We start from the raw sequence: 21,377 nt of genomic DNA, 5'->3' as shown, positions 1-21,377 counted from the left end.
TAGGATTGGTAATCGATGCTGAATTAAAGTACTTAGCAAGTTTTATCGATATTGTACAAGCGGCTCTAGTCACAACTCCATCTCCACTATATCCTATTTACAGGGGATATAGAATTATAAATGATGTCAGCTCAACAGTATCACAATAATGAACTTCACTAGTTTTATCTAGCTTGTTTTATTATATTGGAAACCCCTTTGCCTAACCACAAAGATCTGGGTATATCTATATTGCCTTCATAAGACTGTCTTTAAAAACAGAACTCCTTCATGTGAAAGAGAAAGAAGAAAAATGAAGGAAGCAGCTCTACAGTGTGTGTAATTTAGACTCTGGTATGTGTTTTTCTGTATTCTGAGAAGTCTCCTCCCTCTTCACCCTCCTCCATACTGAGACAGCCTCTTTTTGATGACATCACAGCCAAGGCAGGGCCTGTCTCTATGGTTTATTTGCTCAATATACATCACTTCCTACAGTAGGAGGCTACCGTCACCACAGTATTGTACTGCTGTTAGTAAACTAACTAGGGAAGCTGATAATCAACAGGGCTGCTGTATCCAGTTCATGGCTCTGTCTCATAATGGTGTAGACCAGGAACCTGCAAGCAAGAGGCTGTACTCGAGGTAGGCTGGGAGAGGAAGGGGCTGCGAGGAGCAGGGTGCAGTTACCAGCAAGCTGCCTGTGTGTGTGTGCAGGAGGGGTGAAGAGAGAGTGTGGGAGCTGGCTTGTTTTTTACACTAGAGAAAGAACATGCCCTGGACCATCTTCTCTTAGAAAAATCACTGTCTGTGTGATACAAGAGGCACTCGCTAATATCAAACACCTTCCTTGAGCCTTGACTAGAACAATTGTAAACCTAGATTGCTGATAGGTTTGTTGATAAAGGTATCTGTAAACTCTAAATGTGATGTGTAGAAGTGTATAGGACATATTCCATACATGCTGTTAGAATTTGGAATTTGCCAATTCTTCAGCGTATTTCTATTTTAGAGTTTGGCATCCACACATATCTATGGCTGTATCCATGCTCATCAAACCTTACAGTTTTTCAGATGTGAGTTTGCATACTTTTCTGTTTTCCTCTTCTGTTTTTGCATACTCCACAACATTGTACTATAATACTGTTGCTTTTCCTGGGGATTTGCATTACAGTGGTAAAACGTCTATTCATTTCCTGAACCGTGATAACAACTTCCGATATATAGGCTCACAGTAATCTGTTTTGTATTTATTTAATTGTATCTGTGAATGCACAAGCCTTTCAATCCTGGAGGCCTTGTTTAGAATATGACAGTATGAACTTAGTTTGTTGGACAATAGTGTAATTCATAAAACAAACCCCACACAATGTGACATTGTTAGCAGGCTCGTTCAAAAGAGAGTCCAATGAAAGGAGGGGCCTCAAAACTACATGGTCCATCACAGGCGTTCACAAGGCAATGTGGTGAAGCTCACATCGCTTCTGCTTGTGCTGTCCCTGCTCTGTGGATAAACACAGTGGACGGCAGGCTCAACTGCTACCGATCCAGGGTCTTTTCAACTGCTATGTGGATCTGAATCCATACTGAAGTGAAGAGTCTGACATGCATTATGGAACTGACTGCACTGTAATCACACTTTGGTGGGCTGTGTATTTTAAACATTACATTGTGTTACATGGTCTCAAGATAAAGTATGGCTGGCTGTGTATTGACAATTCTAGATGTCAGTTTCCATTTCATTTTCATTGAACTTGTCTTTCATTACATGTTCTGCACCCTAATAATAAGACAAACGACTTCCTCTCTTTAAAATATGTTCAGTTTCATACTAGAATATGAATCAATGGTGTCAGTTTGATATATTTAGGTATATACACTGTTATAGAGGCACTATAACTTTAAATACCCCCCCCCCCCCCCCCCCTTCAGCTGTGAGAGTACCCGCTGAGGGAACGGTGTGAATGCTAATGAAGACACAAGTGCAAATTGACATTCAGAGGGGGTCCTCAGGCACCTCAGTTGTTTTTTTGTTTTTGTTTTTTGTTCAGCACATGTGGAGTGGTTTGTTACAGTAACTCTATTAATCCAAGCTGACTGGAGCAGGGGGTGTTTGTTACAGTAACTCTATTAATCCAAGCTGACTGGAGCAGGGGGTGTTTGTTACAGTAACTCTATTTATCCAAGCTGACTGGAGCAGGGGCCTTATCACTGTATGTACAGTTATGGCCATTGCATTCCATTCCATCATTGTTGTTTGTGTGGATGTTTCGCTGTAGAAATACAGAGCACACAGGCTGAAGTTATTTGTTTCTAGGCCTTTCCTAAGCTTGTACCATTGTTATACTATCCCTTTACCAGAGTTTATCATAGTTGGCCATGTTTTTTTTTATTTGCTTTCCCATGTTTTCACTATGCTTTATTAAACTTTGCTATGGTTTTACTAGGAGAAACCTTTATAAGGCAACTCATATACAATATAGTAGGGCCTTAAGTCAAGAAGACAAACATTTCTGCTAATGCCTTTGTCTGTTTTACTGTGTAACAAGAAGTGTTCCTTTAGTAGAGAAAAACAAAGACAGAGTGCAAAGAAAAGAGAGAGAAAGAGAGAGAGAGAGAGAGAGAAAGAGAGAGAGAGAGAGAGAGAGAGAGAGAGAGAGAGAGAGAGAGAGAGAGAGAGAGAGAGAGAGAGAAATACTTTTGGTTAGATCAGGAGCCTCAGTTTGTTGCCATGGCAGCCAGACTTGCATCCCTCTAATTTACTAAAGATTACCGCTATTTAATTACAGCCTTCTGTCTGAGTGCAATCTTTGCCAAAGCAACCACAATTCTAGTCCGCACCCGGGCACACATGAACCGTATGCACTACGCGACTGACTTTTCTTACAATATTGAAGAAAAATTTAATGGCTATGTACTCGAATATAATTGACATATATGGCCAAAAGTTTTGCTTCCCCTAGTAGAATATTAGGATGCAAACATAATTGTATTAACACAAATTTGATATTTTATTTAACATCATGCAATCAAAGAAACTACAAAATGATATCACAAAAGTCTACCAGAAACTACAATAGTAGTACAGTATTTCATGTTTTCGAAATGTCACATTTTTCAATTTCTGGAAAACTACAAAGCGATATGTAATACCTTTTTTTTTCTAATAATTAATTTGATAAAAGCAAACATTTTACCAAAATGTAAAACTATCAGCCTGAATGCTTATATAGTGTAGTATAGTTTCAAATAAATTAAACGTCGCTTTTTGATTGGTTAAGAAGTATTTCAGTTAAAATACCAAATAGTGAATCATTTTGGGTCGTGGGTTCATTATTCCTGTGTTCATTTGGGTCGCCAATCAAAAAGTTTGGGAAACACTGCTCTAGATAATATTGATCTCAATATTACATAAAGTAATAGCTTAAATTGGAGTGTAGAACACATACTACCTACAGCAAGACCTTGTTGACTCTTTTTACACAACCTGTCCGAACCGTTTTAAATACATTTTTTTAGAGTGGCCATATTATATACCTCTGATTTTTTCTACAATTTAGGAATTTAGAATGCTAAAGTATGTTCCCTCACTGCAGCAATTCGCCACATCAGCTCAGGAGAACTGAAGGTCAGTGGGCATCCTCTGATCCCACAACTAAGCTAAATGCCTCTTTACACCCAGGAGCTACTGGCCTCTGAAGGACAAAGGTCAGCCCTGCAGCTCTGCTGTAGCGCATTAAGGAGAAACAGTCCCTGATGTTTTTGTCTCCATAACCTGCAGAAGCCTTAGAGCCAATGCCATGTGCAGCAGGGATGCAAACTTGTGCCCTGACTGTATGACTCACCCTGCACATCACACATACAGACGTGCTCAAATTTGATGGTACCCCTCCACAAAAAATGAAGAATGCACAATTTTCTCTGAAATAACTTGAAACTGACAAAAGTAATTGGCATCCACTATTGTTTATTCCATATTTAATAGAAATCAGACTTTGCTTTTGATTTTTTATTCAACATAATATTGTAAATAAGAAAACAAATGAAAATGGCATGGACAAAAATGATGGGACCGCTAACCTAATATTTTGTTGCACAACCTTTAGAGGCAATCACTGCAATCAAACGTTTTCTGTAGCTCTCAATGAGACTTCTGCACCTGTTAACAGGTAGTTTGGCCCACTCTTCCTGAGCAAACTGCTCCAGCTGTCTCAGGTTTGATGGGTGCCTTCTCCAGACTGCAAGTTTCAGCTCTTTCCATAGATGTTCGATAGGATTCAGATCAGGACTCATAGAAGGCCACTTCAGAATAGTCCAATGTTTTGTTCTTATCCATTCTTGGGTGCTTTTAGCTGTGTGTTTTGGGTCATTATCCTGTTGGAGGACCCATGACCTGCGACTGAGACAGAGCTTTCTGACACTGGGCAGTACGTTTCGCTCCAGAATGCCTTGATAGTCTTGAGATTTCACTGTGCCCTGCACAGATTCAAGGCACCCTGTGCCAGGTGCAGCAAAGCAGCCCCAAAACATAACCGAGCCTCCTCCATGTTTCACTGTAGGTATGGTGTTCTTTTCTTTGAAAGCTTCATTTTTTCGTCTGTGAACATAGAGCTGATGTGACTTGCCAAAAAGCTCCAGTTTTGACTCATCTGTCCAAAGGACATTCTCCCAGAAGGATTGTGGCTTGTCAATATGCATTTTAGCAAATTCCAGTCTGGCTTTTTTATGTTTTTCTTTCAAAAGTGGAGTCCTCCTGGATCTTCTTCCATGGAGCCCACTTTCGCTCAAAAAGCGACGGATGGTGCGATCAGAAACTGACGTACCTTCACCTTGGAGTTCAGCTTGTATCTCTTTGGCAGTTATCCTTGGTTCTTTTTCTACCATTCGCACTATCCTTCTTTTCAATCTGTGGTCGATTTTCCTCTTGCGGCCGCACCCAGGGAGGTTGGCTACAGTTCCATGGACCTTAAACTTCTTAATAATATTTGCAACTGTTGTCACAGGAACATCAAGCTGCTTGGAGATGGTCTTGTAGCCTTTACCTTTACCATGCTTGTCTATTATTTTCTTTCTGATCTCTTCAGACAACTTTGCTTTCTCTGGTCCATGTTCAGTGTGGTGCACACAATGATACCAAACAGCACAGTGACTACTTTTCTCCATTTAAATAGGCTGAATGACTGATTACAAGATTGGAGACATGTGTGATACTAATTAAACTAATTAGTTTGAAATATCACTATAATCCAATTATTATTTATTATCTTTTCTAAGGGGTACCAACAAATGTGTCCAGGCCATTTTAGAATATCTTTGTAGAATAAGCAATAATTCATCTCTTTTCACAGCTTCTTTGCTTTATTCTATGACATACCAAAGGCATGCAAGTATACATGATAAAATAGCTTTTGATTTCATCACTTTTCAGGAGGAATGAAGCATTATTTCAATGAGCTGTAAGGGTACCAACAAATTTGAGCACGTCTGTATGTACATTTACCGGGTGAGTTGCTCCGGGACCCCTGTGCTCCCCTGACTGTATGACTCACCCTGCACATCACACATACGTGTTTATACCAAATGAGTCACTACAAGGTCTTTGTGTCAGAAACACAGTTGTTGTTAGAGCTAGCAGCTAAAATAGGTGCTGAAATCGTAACTTAGTTCAAGGTTTAGTGAAGTAAAAATATACAATGTAATACTTGAATATTCAAGTAATTAACACACATTCGTGTCCTTTTTCATACACACAAGCACAGACTAATTACAGGCCTGAGTCTCTGAAGAGACTAATTAGCAGCAGTTGAAAGAATAAATCTACCACAAGTATTCCTTTTAACCATGTAAAGGGAAGCATAACTATACATCTACAGCAGTTTGTACTCTATAAAAAGTTTTATGGTAAATGTAAGTTTTCCAATTGAATGCAACATATTTAGAGTGTTGTATCATGTTTCTTTGTTTTAATGCATATTCTGGTTGTCAAAATGATGGTGTGACCAGCCTTGAAACGGAATGACTGGGGGTGAGACGTTCACTCATCCCACTCAGACTCTTACTGCTGTAAATATCTTGGTATACCTGAACAGCTACTACTACAACAACAACTACTATACTGGGTATCAACTTCAAAACTGTTTCTTCTTTTCATCTCTGGACCAACACGGACAGAAAAACACACTGCATGCCAACAGATGCTGTTGTTTGAAAGCGTGTCTGGAAGCTTTGCATACCCTCCTTAGACCGAGCCCTTTGTACACTGCCAGGGACATTTGTTTTATATTTCCTACTAAACTAAACAACCATAACCACTGACTGTAGGAGAAATTGTGAACAGATTCTCACCACTGCAAATTCTAAATTAGACCAGCAGTAGCATGACAAAGTAAATCACCTGTATCCACACCCGTTCGTGGGCACTACGTTCCAATAACAGAACACAGCCTACTTGAAAATGCATTCTTTAAAACAGTGGTGTTCTTATTTGTTCTTTTGTAAGGTGTGTGTTATATTATTGTTGCTGTGTGTTCATTTAGCACACATCTGGACTTGTTGCATATTACCAGGTGATTCCCAGTTACCCCTATAAAAACATACAATTTTGCAGTTTTCCCATATTTTTAACATGGTTATACTATACTTAGTTTACCATGGTTTTTCATGTTTTTAAATTTGTTTTACCATACCTCTCTGTGCTTTACAATGCTTACCTATGCTTTGCCGTACTTTCACTGAGCTTTATTACACTTTGCTGTGCTTTTGAAAATCGAATCTGCCCAGCAAGAAGTCCAATACATTACACATATTCTTTGTATCTGAACTACAGCAAGTGTGCAGAATGGCACACAGGGACTAATTTAAACCGTGAAAGAAAGCTGACCAAATATACATATTAATTTCACCTACAGTGTGCTTCTGCCTGTTCCGTGGTTCTGGGAAGACACTCCAGTCTGTGTGTTGAAATTGAAGTTAATATGTTGTGTGTAGGAAGTCTGTTATAAGATGTGAGCAAAGCTGAATAAGAAACACCTTGCACTCAAATGTATTCACTTCTATAAACCAGAACACTGATATTGTAGCCAAGAACTTCTATTATACATAAAGGGCTACATTTTCAAAATGTTTACTCCAGTCTTTAATGAACTCCTTTGTTGGATGCAGAAAAACACCTGTTAATAAGACAAAGCTACTGTAGAACCAAACAGCTTAGTGCATATAATACAAAGTCTTCCAGACACCTTGTTTGTTTCTCCTTGGTAACATTAACATGAATATTTATTTGTTACAGAAATAGAGTTAATAAAATACGGTAGTAACACTTTGAAAATATGGCCCAAAGTGTTTTATGTATCCTTTTAACTTTAGAATTGTGCTGTGTGGCTAATTTCTCATACGTGATTTATATGTAATACACAGACTATTCAACACACCCAAGGTCAATACATAGTATAGTGTGGCTGACAGGTGCTAGTGGACGAAATCTTTGGACTTGAGTACCATGGTGTCTTCTAATTCAAAGTAACATTATTTATTTATTTATTTATTTATTTATTTATTTATTAATTAGCACACACCCTTATCCAGGGCGACTTACACTTGTTACAAACAGTTAACTTATATTAAAACTATTTACTTATATAAGTAAAGTCCAGTATGAGCACGTAGTAAGTACGATGAATGGATGAGAATGATTCCAAATAAGAGCAATTACAAAATACGTGAGTACGGATCTGTGAATAGGCTGGGTTTGCGGTGTCACGTCAGGCCAGGAAATGAATGAATATCCACACCGGACTGGGGTAATGAATGCTCCGGTGTGCAGATTTATTGTAAAAGATTTACACAAAAATAATTCACAAACACAAAACACTGACACTCAATAAGTACCGCGCTGGTCCTTCTAGCACGAGTAGCAATTATTATTAGTTTCGTTTTTCTCTGTACATCCTTTTCTCTCCCGTTCTCCACTCTGAACCCCCAACCCCGTTCAGCCAAAGCTGCTTGTTTTTATATTCTGGTCGAGGGATTAACTGGCTATCAATGATCTAGTTAATCCCCTGATCACATTCAGCACAGGGTTTCTCATATGTGTGGTCAACAGCCAGTTTGTCAATAAGCACTCACTGTTGACCACGCATTTTCACAATTTTATCTGGATGGGGCATTTTAACCCCATCCAGGCAGTGAAACAATAAAACGGTGTGTTTTTAAATAATCACAAAACAATAATAATAATAATAATAATAATAATAATAATAATAATAATAATAATAACACAAAACATGAAATACGCAGATGGGCAGGGAGTACCCCGTCACAGGATCTATAAGAGTAAAGTCAAATACAAGATACAGGAAGTAGTTATAATTAAGAGCAGTAGTAGAATACAGCAAGGTATGGAGCAGTTCAGTGCAAGTACAAGCTGATGCAAGTACTGGTACAATTGGGAGCCATATAGTCCAGTATAGTTGAGAGTTGTGAGTTTTACAGATGCTGTCTGAACAGGTGTGTCTTGAGGAGGTGCTGAAAGGTGGTCAGGGACTGAGCAGTCCTGATATCCGTGGGTAGGTCGTTCCACCACTGGGGGGCAAGGGTGAAGAAGGAGCAGGCTCTGGAAGCGGGGGAGCGGAGGGGGAGTTCAGCTAATCTGCCGGTGGTGGAGGAGCTGAGGGGGTGAGAGGGGGTTTAGGGAGAAATGATAGTCTGGAGATAGCAGGGAGCAGAAAGGTCAAGACAGCGATAGGCGAGTACAAGAGTTTTGAATTGGATGTGAGCGGCAATAGGGAGCCAGTGCAGAGAGCGGAGCAGCGGTGTAGCATGGGAGAAACGAGGAAGGGAAAAGACAAGACGATCAGCAGAGTTGTGGATGAGCTGGAGCGGACAGATGGCAGAGGCAGGGGGGCCAGCCAGGAGGGAGTTGCAATAGTCAAGGTAAGACAGTACCAGGACCGTTGGGGTCAGAGGGGGGAAAGGAGAAGAAGATCTGGGCATCAGCAGCATAGAGATGATACGAGAAGCCATGGGAGGAGATTAGGGGACCCAAGGGGGTGTAGAGAGAAAACAGGAGGGGTCCCAGGACTGAGCCTTGGGGGACACCTGTCCAAAGAGAGCAAGAGGCAGAGGGTGAGCCACACCAGGACACCCGGTACACGCGATCAGCGAGGTAGGAGGAGAACCAGGCAAGAGCAGTGCCTGAGAGTCCCAGGTCAGCGAGGAAGGACAGGAGAATAGAGTGGTCAAGCATATCAAAGGCAGCAGAGAAGTCGAGGAGAATTAGGACAGAGGAGAGGGAGGCAGCACGGACAGAGAGTAGAGAGTTAGTAATAATCTCCTGCCCTGTCCTGTAATGAATAATAATTTATGGGCATGCACAACAGTTACGTTATATTTTTAAGTAGTCACTATGAATTATGGGAGCGATGTTTTCGCAAATGCTATACGCGAACGTAAAATGGAGCAGAACAACATTTCACAATTAAAAATAAATAAAAATGGAAAAAAAATTCTCAGGAAGTGCAGAAGTGTATAGAGCTTGAAGACAACTTCCCCGAGCTCACTGAAATTGATGAAGCAAGAAAATATAAAACAAAGATGAAAAACCGGAGTGAAAACTACATGACTTCACAAGTCCATATGCTTTTAGATAACATTATATTATACCAGCGTGTGTCATTGCTGAAGGAAAAGAAAAAGTTGGGCATTTCAATTAATTTGAGAAATGTTTTTTTGTAAGGCACCAATGCTGGTTAATTGGCAAAAGATTGATGTATTGTAATTTAATGAAAAATTACCAGTACATGACAAATGCATCTGGGTTGTTTCTGTGTGCTTGTTTTATTTGTGCACATCTGATGACAAGTAATTTTTTATGAAAATACATTTTCTATTATTATCTGTCTGATTTGTGTGGCTTGCATGGATGGCTGATCTTTGTCTGGCTGAACATCTGGGTCCTCCAAAGCTGCTATTTGTCTTCTGTTCCACTGCAAATGTGTGGGACATTTCTAAATATTGCTATATTGCAATCTGTTCCTTGTGTTATGGTTACACAAAGACCTACGTGGAAAAACCTTGTGTACTAACCGTGAGTGTTTTATTTGTTTTGTCCTGTCTAGTAACTGTTGTATTTGTGATTGTTAGACAGCTAAACTATCCGGGAGCTGTTGCTAAGGGGCCAGTTTCTAACCCAGACTTCACATCACTACTGTGCACATTACCTGTATCTCACCACCTGCACTAAGAGCACTCACTGTGGACTTGTGACCATGTTGTGTTTGTATGTGTATTATATACAGTGTCGTATTATTTCAGGACTGAACCCATTGTTTTGCACGGAGCGATACACATTGCTGTGTAGAGCTTGTGCTTCTTATTTAAGTGTTGCCGGCACGCAACCCAGCCAAAGAAAGAGCTGTTTTACCGTGAACTGTCTTGAGTCTGTTTATCCTGAGCACCGCATCACCACTGCACCTGCGCACTGCAAACCACTTTGCCACACAGATACATAATTATAGGTAATTAAATATAACAATATTCTAATAATAAAAAACCAAGTTGAAAGCATTCCATGATTTCTCTACTCTCAAACATTCTCCAAGTTTCACTCTGTTGTAAAATGAAAGAATCATCACATGATCCGGGGAAATGAGTAAATACATTTGTGATATGGCAACGAGCCTCGCAGATGAACTGGACATTTAAGGAGTGGAATTTGTTCCTGGTTCTAAGAACAGCTTCAGACTCTGCAGCAGGTTTTATTGCTACATGTGTACAATCAATTAGTACAATTATCTGAGGCATTCCTGCTTCTTGACAAAAATCACATTTCATTTGCTGTTGCTCAGCCACTGATAGCGGGAATCTAATAAAAGCTGGCACTGTCTGTATCAAGGCTTCAGTTACATCATTAATGATCAAAACCTGATCTGGAATGCTGACTAGGATTGCACTGCCATGGTAAGGTCACTGCTTGATTAAGCAGATGTGAAATGCTGCTGTGCTTTTCTTAAAATGGCAAATATTTCTAGTAGACATATCAGTGACACAGACCTGCCTCTTGCAGTATTCTTTTACAAATAAAGCACAGCACATTAGCTCTATTTTGGCTATTGAGCCACAGCTGCAGGACAGCCCCTGTACATAACAAAGCCCCGTAGCTTTTAGAAAAATAGCTTTCTTTTCTTTAAATTGGCTGTCTCCCGCTTAATCCCACTGGCTTCATGGCTCAGCTAAATTAAATTCCAGATTAGTCTGCCTGCGCTGGGTAATCCCCTCCCAGAAGACTGCCAGTCAGACTGCCCTGTGTGGAACTTACACAACATGCCTCATTAGAACTAGCTACAGCAACAGCGTACAGTGTACCCCCTGAGACGCTAAAATATATTTATTGTATTGTTGCCACATAAAACGAACATTTTTGTCTATGACATATTTATCCTTCAGCATGACTGGTTGTAAATGATACCTCCAGTGTTAGTCAAGAAATCGGTATATAAAATTGATTTTTGGTATTTTCAAGCAGTCATTATGCCTATTTCGTTATTAAATAATCATGCTGATGTGATTTCCGAAATTATGTTAATATCTTAACGAGTGGTGATTCTTGCGACTATTTCTTTTGTTTGTATGGGAATTTAAAAGGAAATCCGTGTCAATTGTCATAATTTACCAGGAGTTAATTTGCAATTGGAACAGGAGGTTTTTAATTAATGAAACAGTATATAACTCACCTTGAAACAGAAATTTAACAGACCGTGGCTGATGATACAGAGAGAGAGAGAATGTACAGGACCAGAGTCGATTTCTTACAGACAACCTAGATAATTCAATATTTGTAGTTATGAAAATATTTTAGTCTTTTCTATACTTGTGGTTATGAATGAGATTTGTTCCCTTGTTTTAACCATTTGTAACCTTAAGGAACGTTTGTTGTATTGCTACAATGATATACCGTTATTTGCACCCAGTGTAATGTTACTACCAAGAAATTATCAATGCAACTGTAGCCTATTTGAATTCTGCATACGTACATTATATGACAGCAGACCTCTACTGTAGATTTTATTTGAATTATACAACTGAAATCTTGATATAGGAAACGGCATGTTAGATATTACAATAAAGTTTCCTTAGGTGATTGTGGATTTGAAATGTGTCCTTGGCATTTAACACCTGTGTCATATCCACACAAGAACGAAGAACAGGCGTACAAGGGCACACAGATCCACGAGGAATGTGATCGAGATCACTGACATGGAATTTGACTTTATGTACAATGTACACTTTCACCTTCACACGTTTGTATGCATATAAAATGTTCTTATAATCTGTAAGTGTTCTATTGTAATTTTAAAAGCTTAATAAATATATAATGAAGGGTTACATACATGCTATACGTGTATAATATAGCTAACAACTACAAACACAAACGGCACTTCAAACATCCTACAATCGTACATACTACAGACAAAAGACAAAACATAAGAAAATAAATTCCAACCAATATACATAGATGGCTTATGGTATTTGTTTTTTCTTTTTAACCAAAAAAAGATTGTAAAATGCACATTAAAAGAATTGTATGATTTCCATTACATGAGAGTAGGTGTTAAAACTTCATGCTGATATTGGACTCAGCTTCTTTTACTGTAAACTATTGTGATCCATCTGCGTTTCCTTCCATTTGATGATGTAGATATCCTTCTGCCTGGTGTTGATGGCTGAAGTGTAATGCTGGCTCCAGGGATCAGCCTACTTTGCCTCCCTGGCGCATAAGCACACACAACGGCTGCAATGCTGGCTCCGGGGATCAACCACAGTGCAGCCTCCCTAGCGCATCAGCATGACAACCGTCTGGACTGAGTTGAGTAGGGTACTTCTCTCGGGTCTTCAAGTGGGCACCTTCCATCGGTACACCATCGGTACACTGAAAAAATGAAATGCTGCCCAAAGAAGTTAATGTGTTACTGAACCATATGCATTAGCTAAATCCAGGAATGTCACATGGAGCTCCTTCATCTCCTTTTTAGCTTTTTGAATTTGCTGCCAGATCACATTGAAATGCTCTAAGCATCCTGGGAAACTTGGAATACCAGCTTTCTGTACTGAAGTGTCAATGAAGCAGTTCTTCAATAGGTAAGCTGACAATCTCTAAGCAACAATGCTGAAGAAAATCTTGCCTTCTACATTTAACAGGGAAATGGGCCGAAACTGACTGATACTCGTAGAATCTTTTTCTTTGGGTATAAAGACCACACCTGCTCGACCACACCAGCTCTTGGTACAACTTGTTTTTTCCATGCTATTTTCATCAATTTCAACAGGATTCGTAGAACACCAGCGGCACTCTTGTACACTCTGTGCAGAACTCCATTAGCTGTGGCAAAATATCCCCCCGAAAGAGGGTAAATGACTAGTGGGGTTTACATTTATTTTTAATTCCTGCCATCCGATTTTTACCCACACCAGATAATTGCAAATCAGCATTTTATATGTGAAGTGCTCTAAATAAATGTACATTCTGCATGACAAAACACACAATTTTAAATTAAGTTTAGAAATTATACACAACATAGATATTCCCATTATTTTTTATTTCTTTGGCTGCTGCTCGCTGGTGGGAGAGCCGCCTCCCAGTACACTAGTAGTTTCCATAATAGCGAATTATGCTTCATTTTTCTTGAACTCATTATCATGCATTTCTAATAATGCATTCCCCTTATCTAGTCGTTGACACAAGAAGTGATGTAGGTGACCTGCAACAATTAAGCTTTTTAACAAGAAATACATTCATTAATGACCTCATCGACTGAATTTGAAAGCATTAACGTATTGATTTAATTAACACATTTCATTTGAAAATCACTTGCTACTAAAGCTGTTGTTACTATACCACGAGTTCAATACAATAACACTGTTTTTTTTTTTAAATCCTGCCCATTGTGTCATATTTTCAAAAGCTTTAGTCTAGTCTTTAATTAACTGCTATTTTTAGAATGGGCAAAAAATCTGCTTTTATAAAACTAGAACCAAACAATGTAAGTTCTGATATTCCTGGCCTTTAAAACACTCTAAAGCAGTTTGCTTCTCAGTTTTGTATCATTTACATAAAATGTTCTGCTTTCAGAAAGTTCCTTAAAGACTGGAGTAAACACAAAGTAAATGTGGCTCATTGTAGTGTAAAGCGCAATTCTTAAATACAGCAGCTTTTTTTTCAGCTGTGGTCTTGTACCTTTAAATAAAATATTAGCACTTTAAGACACACACTCGACTTCCCGGCCCCTGTTTAATTGTCGCAATGAAAGATTTATAGGCTGCATGAATAAATAATGAGATATCAGAGCTGTGAAACATGCCTCGCTGAATCAGTTTAACTGCCAGAGACAGCAGACCTGTTGTCACATTCCCAGTGGAGGCTGCTTTAACATCTTGATAGTGTGTTCAAACAGTCGGTGACTGAGTCAGGGAGGAATTTAGTGCAGTCCTTCACAGTCAGTGTAGAATTAAGTGCAGCAGGATGATTCACTAGCCTTTCACCTCGGGCTCCGGTCAAAAGAGTTTTGTGGTTTCAACCTAAAACTTGAAGATTTTTACACAATTGACATTCAACCCACTAAGTTCAATTTACTTTTATTAGCATTTTTTGCCTCAAAACCGCTTGGCTGTCTGAACCAAGGAGTAGCTGTAAAGGTAGGGATGGGTTAGGTGGGAGGATGAAGAACAACAAAAGCAAGAGAGGAGCCCCTTATAAAAGTTTCCCATAGTAAAATCATAGTGTAATAAAGCATTGTAAAACCATGGTAAAGCATACACCATTGTGAGGTACCATACCATGGTAAACTATTTTACTATCATTTTATAGTGCATGTCCTCGACTGGCATGTTTAAGCACTGGATGATTTTGGTGTCTGTTAAAGGCAAGGAACTGAGCGTCTGTCTGTCAGTGTAAAAGATACAGCACAGGAAAACATGTTTAAGGACAATGTATCGTACATCCCAATAGACTGAACTATTTAAGTTTAACCCTAGAACCAGTTTAATGCCTGGCCATTGGACCAACTGTCTGTACTTTAATGAGTGGAACAACCAAGACACCAGCATCAGTGGTACATATAGCATGGACCTCTGTAGCAGGCACACACATATCTGTATACATATCTGCAGGTACTAGTACATATATAACAGAGGCAGGCTGGGGCCATGCCTGAGCGAATAATTGTATATTCATGTGAATTGTATATTTTTATGATAACTGGTCATGTTTTTTTAATTAAAAGTAAATGTAATAAAATGATAGGTGTAATGGTTTACTTTGGGTTGTTAGTATCCAATTCAATACAAAAATAGGACACACAAAATAAATGAACAGCAAATCGTGATACGCGGCTTGGTTCGACGTATGGGGATCCAAGTTTTAACAGGGAATGAATTGTACTAACTGCAGATTACCGTGTTATACCTGCTGGTGAGTCCTGTGCCAGTATTCCCAGTCCCCACCCCACTAGGGTCCTGCCAGGCTGTGTGCCCCTCTGACCGGCTTGATTAAAATGCTTGCTTTGCTTTCTTGCTGAGCCAGTCACTTGCAGCATTAGAGGGGATTGGAACACTTCTAAGTATTAGCGACTAGGAGGCAATGTCACATATTCCTCCCTGGCTGGATTTACAGATACTGGATTCACATGTTCCGTAGCTTGAGAGCAGATGATCTCAGGGTGCCAATGACAGAAAGGGTTTTCTGTGGCACTCTCCATCACAAGGATGTTTTAGCTGCACCATAAAGGAAGCCAGAAGAGATCTAGAAGAGACAGGAGGAACTGATATGGTCCTTGCTTTCTGTCCCAGAATTCCTTTTTAAATTTCAAAAACACCAGCTGAAAAAGCAAGGATTTCATAACAGCAGGAGATTTATATTTTGGCTTTGGGTTGGAATTTTTCTTGTCTGTTTATGAAAGAAGAAGGTTGCCCCGTGGATTTCCTTCCAGCTTGCAGGGCTGCAGAATAGTTGTGCACATGCAAGGATTTGGTCAGGACCCAAAGATTTTCTTCTAGCTGTCATTTTTTTACCTTTTTCATTTCAGCATCAGCTGCCACCGGAAACCCCCTTCTTAGCCATATTTTGCACAGCTAATCGAATATCTTATCAGATGCGAAGTGAAATAACAAAAGCCTGTAACTTTTGTCTTTTGATAATTATAAATATATAATTATTTGGTTCCGGGAGGTTTGGAGTCTGTGTCCTGAAGATTTTGGACATTATGCTATCCTGCTGCTGAACGACAGAACAGGTTAAAACTAAGACATCTGCATTGGAACTCCTGACGTAGGGCAGTATTGTTATTCTGTCTCAGTATACTGTACAGCAGGGGCTGTCAGTCCCAAGCATACCCCAGAGAACTCTAAGCTAACAAGACAATCTGCTTGTGGTGTTTAGGGTTTCATTGATTTTCTTCTCTGGAACAGGATTGTCTGATTGTGTTGGATTGACTCTTTCAGTGTTGTAGTGGGCAAGGTCTCATAATTATTGGGCTTGTGGTGCTGGATTCTTTGGTAGTGGGCGTGAATCTAGCCAAGATGCCCACAGTGTGCCCTCTTCATCAGGCCTTGGGGCTCAGCATGGCAGAGAAGGCCCATAGCATGACTCTAGCCAGGATGCCCACAGCGTGCCCTCTATGCCAGGCCTCGGGGCTCAGCGAGGCAGAGAAGGCCCTGTGCATGCTGGCACACCACGGCCCCCGGCCACGTCCGGTCCTGCAGCCCCTTGACCTGGAACTCTGGCTCTATGTTCAGAAGACCCGCAGCATGCAGAAGAAGAGGTAAAAGGCTAGGGCTAGGGTTAGGGTTAGGGTTAGGTAAAGGTCTGTTGATAAACCAGAAAAAACAACCACAAAACAATTATGCTGATAAGGTAGCTGTGAAAATGTGTCTTAATAATGAATTGGAAAATTTCTATTTTTTTTCCTGGTGTTATCATTTGTACTGTAAACCTGTAGAAAAATCATGTTGTATTTTGATTGCAGTTTATTAGTAATTATCAGTTATTTTGTAAGCAGTGTAACATTTTCCTCTCTAAATTGTATGTGCAGGTGGCAGGGAAATTGAAGTGGCTTTTTGAAGAAACCTCTAAATTGTAAAGACATTATATTACATAATCTTCAACAAAGTTAGAAAGTTTACAAAGTTTTTACTGTCATTACAATCTAATTTTGAACTGCAGTCAATAAAGGTACTTTTTAATTAAAAACAACTAGGTTTGGTAATTGATAATTTTGCATTGAAGGACCCATATTTCTATTATAGTTTCATTATGGATTATCTTTCTACCCGTCTACCTTAAAAAAATCAGTATATGAAGTTAAACGATTTTCCTATGGTTAGAACATACATGCTGTATATATTTATTTTAACTCAGCTTTTGTTGTATTAGAACATACACTTTTGTAAACCTGATGCCCTGAAGTTCTCACTTTAAACAGAGCAATTTGTCAGGGTCATCAATGCTGATTAAAAGATTAAGGGAACATCTCAAAATGATCATGAAAAAAAAGAATGGAGATTTACTTTAAATAGATAAGTAGTAAGTGAGAACATAAAAAGCACATTTTGGAGGGGAGATTATCTGACAATTAAAATGATAATCATTGTCTTTTATTTAAAGCATCCAATTTATTTAAAGCATCCCCATTCCATCATCATTGTGTGCCTCTGTGTGCTTTCTGCAAGACAGAACAGAAAATAACTTGCACGCTCGGGTTCATTATCCCAAGGCTGTATTTATTAGAAATGTTTATACAGTACCTTCATGCACCACCTAGAGCTGACTTATATCCAGAGAACCACTAATCCAAATGTGATCAGAATTCACCAAGCTCATTCTTTAGCACGTTGAGTGCATCAGAATTTGGTGGGTATATGGAGGCACCATGTCTGTGTGTCACATTCACATTCTTACATATTTCTAGTGAAGCACTTACCCAATTGTGATGAAACTTGCTAAGGACATTCTTCAGCACATTATTGATCAAAATATGAGAGTATATATGGGAGTATATGGAGGCATCTATCTGGGGAGTTAATAGTGATTTACTATTTCAGTATACTGATAGCACTAATTGTGTATTTAAAGATGTATGTTACTGACATACTGTACTTGTTTATTTCTTAACATGGAATATTTTTGGTACACTTAAAAATTATGTTTTACAAATAAATACAAACTGTTGCCTATGAATACATTTCAGGCAATGTTTATTTATATACTTAATTCATTATTTAATATTCATCCCAGCACTTGGTAAGGGTAAGGGCCAAACCCAAAATATTCTACTGGAGAAAAAAACCTAAGACAGGAGGCCTGCTGCTGTGCCGTGAATACAGACTGAGCAGGGAACAAGGAAGCTCTTTTTTTGGGGCCTATGAAGTTGGAATTGTATTTCATAGCCTCTTATGTTACAGTCTCAGGATGCCTAGCCTTTTGGGAATGTCTTGTAAATATGGAGATGAATTTGCTTGCTAAAGTCAATCATCATTTAGAATGCACATGAAAATGTCTCACTTTTTTGTTGTTTGTTTTAATAAGAGCTTGTTGTACTGCATGACAATTAGTATTTAAAGGTTTGGAAATGTGAATTACAGCAATGAAGGAGTTTTTGAACCCAGTGTTTTAACTGGTACATCTTAGTACATACAGTATCCTGTAGATTGTTTTCTCTATGTAAAAATCTGCTTCCTACATGTATGTAATATTTTTATCCCAGGGACCTGTGTTGTTTTATACAGTGCCTCATTGATGTCATGATTTATAATAAAGGAGTGCTCTGCCAGTCTCACTGGTAACAGTGGTTGTGTGTGTTGCAGGATGGAAGCCTCTTGTCTGGAGCTCGCTCTGGAAGGGGAGCGGTTGTGTAAGGGTGGAGACTTCAAGGGTGGGACGGCCTTCTTCGAAGCAGCAGTGCAGGTGGGCACTGAGGACCTGAAGACCCTGAGTGCCATTTACAGCCAGCTGGGCAACGCCTACTTCTACCTCAAAGAGTATGCCAAGGCGCTTGAGTACCATCGGCATGACCTCACGCTTGCCAGGTACGCAGAACTACATTACAACAATGAGTTAAAAAGTATTGTTTTGCATTTAAAGTACACAGACCTTAAAACAAAATAATTCCAGTAAATCTTATCTAATATTTACTGCCATCACTTCATATAGCTCACCTGTTCTTAAATGAAAGATGCACACATCATATTAAACATGTATTTGATTTAATTTTTTTTTTAATTCAAGGCATCTCTTGCCCTTTTTTCTGTGCTGCACTTCCTGTTGAAAGAAATCAGACATGTGAGTTGCTTGTGGCAGTTTGAGTTTTTTGAAGCAAAACAATTCAGAACATTTCCTGATTCCTCATTGTATTTGTTTCTATATAACCCCCCTCCAAATAAAACCCCACAACATGTATTTTCTTTAGAACTCTCAAAGCATTATGCATAGGCACACCTCTGAGTACTGCACCAGTCGCTGCTTTTTCTGTGCTTGATGTGTTTTCAATGTCCGCTGTGTTCCTTCATGCAACCTCTTTCTTCACTAACAGCTTCAAATAAATTAACATTAATAAATCGAATTCTTATAATGTGTGCATGAAAATGTGAGACCTGCGAAAGGATGGCCATACATATTAGGTAAGATTTCCCAGAATGATTTTGTTAGCTCCATCTACTTCAAGGTTTCTAACGTTACCCATACAGTACCTGACAAGGTCTGCCGCATTACCATCACCCATACCTGTGAATGCAGAGTCTGTCCCATTTGTATCCTAGCAGGACCAAACCAATAGGACATCATTCAAAAGAAACTAGGATGGATAGATATGACTGTTGTAGTGTATACTGTATACAGTGTACTGGTAGTCTGTCTGCAGGTAGATAGAAGGATGATTTCTCTCTCTCCCCTGTGCAGGACGATTGGTGACCGGGTCGGTGAGGGGAAGGCCAGCGGTAACCTAGGGAACACTCTGAAGGTTCTGGGACGTTATGACGAGGCGGCCGTGTGCAGCCAGAGACACCTGGACATCGCCCGCGAGCTTCAGGACAAGGTACAGTCCATCCCACCAACATCAGACCTTCTTATGAACACCATCCAAACCAGGAACAGACCCAGAGCAGTGATTCCCAAAGTGTTCCCTAATGCAACTTTACCACAGTAACAAGCAAAGTGCAATAAAGCAGAGTTAAAGCATGGTAAAGCACAGGTAAGCACAGGTAAGTACAGGTAAGCACAGGTAAGCATGGTAAAGCCCAGAGAGGTATGGTAAAGCATATTCAGAAACATGCTATAACAATGGGAAAAGCATGAGGACACTACAAAATGAAGTGTGGGCAGGGGGCAAAACAAGTGGCTGTGGTGGCCTGCAAGTCTTAGCAGAAATGTGTTGGGAAGAAAAAGGTTATAAATGAACAGCTCATTTTGTTAAATAGTGGAGCCTCTGCAATCTGTACTCTTTTTCAGTAATGCCTAATTGTGTTTGTATTATTATTACAGTATGCTTATACCGTATAACTTACTGTCCAGCTGTTATCAGTAGATCATATATGTGATGAATAAAATTTTCAGATTGTTTTGGACGCTTAATGCCAGAGAACTTTTATTTTATGTTTTGTTTATACAATAAGTCTGTGTAAAAAAAAAAAAAAAAAAGAGCGAGGTTTCACAGACCCTGAATAATCTTGGACTACCTTAACTGAGGTAACATTAACTAGTCCAAGATGAGTGCTAATCAAGGTGCAGAATGAAGAAAAAACATGTTTGTAAGGAAGAGCTTTCACATTAACATGGGACTCACAAGCAAGTTAAAATGAAAAGTTGTTTGCGTCCTGCAAAATGATGTACTGATAGCTGAATCTGTTTGGGTACAATCAACAGGATATGTTAATAATTAGAATATGTAATGAATTATGTAATGACAAATATACTGGAATACACTGCAACAGTAAGTAACACGTTGACTCTAAACATGACACTGTTTCCAGTACCATTTCTAAACAGACCTTGTGTGGTGTGTTGCCGTGCAGGTGGGGGAGGCCAGGGCGCTGTATAACAGCGGGAATGTCTTCCATGCCAAGGGGAAGCAGCAGTCATGGAGCTTTTCCCAGGATCCTGGAGACCTGCCGCCGGACGTGCGTGAGACACTGCAGAAAGCCACTGATTTCTACGAGTGAGTGACTACAGACCACAACACAAGAGCAAGAAACATGTTTGCTGGTTCTGTACTCTCCTCTACTCCTGCGTGCTGCTGTGCACTAACCTGTCCGATTCACCCACCTCCCACCTGCCTCATGCAACTCCTCCTGGGAGTCTACAAACTGCTTTAACTGCTTGATTGCCTGCTGCTGGTCTAGCTGCTCTGTCAGACTAGCTA

At 39.5% G+C, this 21,377-nt stretch overlaps 1 protein-coding gene across 3 annotated transcripts in view; it reads left to right on the top strand.

Annotated features, from left to right (window-relative positions):
- The first annotated feature begins 429 nt into the window (after positions 1–429).
- LOC117397001 (G-protein-signaling modulator 1) overlaps positions 430–21,377 on the top strand; it is a 65,067-nt gene continuing 44,119 nt past the window's right edge. The window contains exons 1-4 of one of the 3 annotated variants that reach the window (XM_034909212.2): positions 430–621; positions 18,829–19,050; positions 19,919–20,054; positions 21,031–21,173. In XM_034909212.2, the coding sequence (XP_034765103.2) occupies positions 563–621; positions 18,829–19,050; positions 19,919–20,054; positions 21,031–21,173 (560 nt within the window). In that variant the 5' untranslated portion in view covers positions 430–562. Of the gene's footprint in view, positions 622–16,147; positions 16,788–18,828; positions 19,051–19,918; positions 20,055–21,030; positions 21,174–21,377 lie in introns of those variants that run through there. The other 2 variants (XM_058987107.1, XM_058987106.1) reach the window with 2 other exon arrangements.

The sequence above is a fragment of the Acipenser ruthenus genome, chromosome 15 (genome assembly GCF_902713425.1).
Source record: "Acipenser ruthenus chromosome 15, fAciRut3.2 maternal haplotype, whole genome shotgun sequence".
In the NCBI taxonomy this organism is placed as follows: Eukaryota; Metazoa; Chordata; class Actinopteri; order Acipenseriformes; family Acipenseridae; genus Acipenser; species Acipenser ruthenus.
The sequence above is the reverse complement of the archived record's forward strand: the minus strand, read 5'-3'. Positions and strand labels throughout refer to the sequence as shown.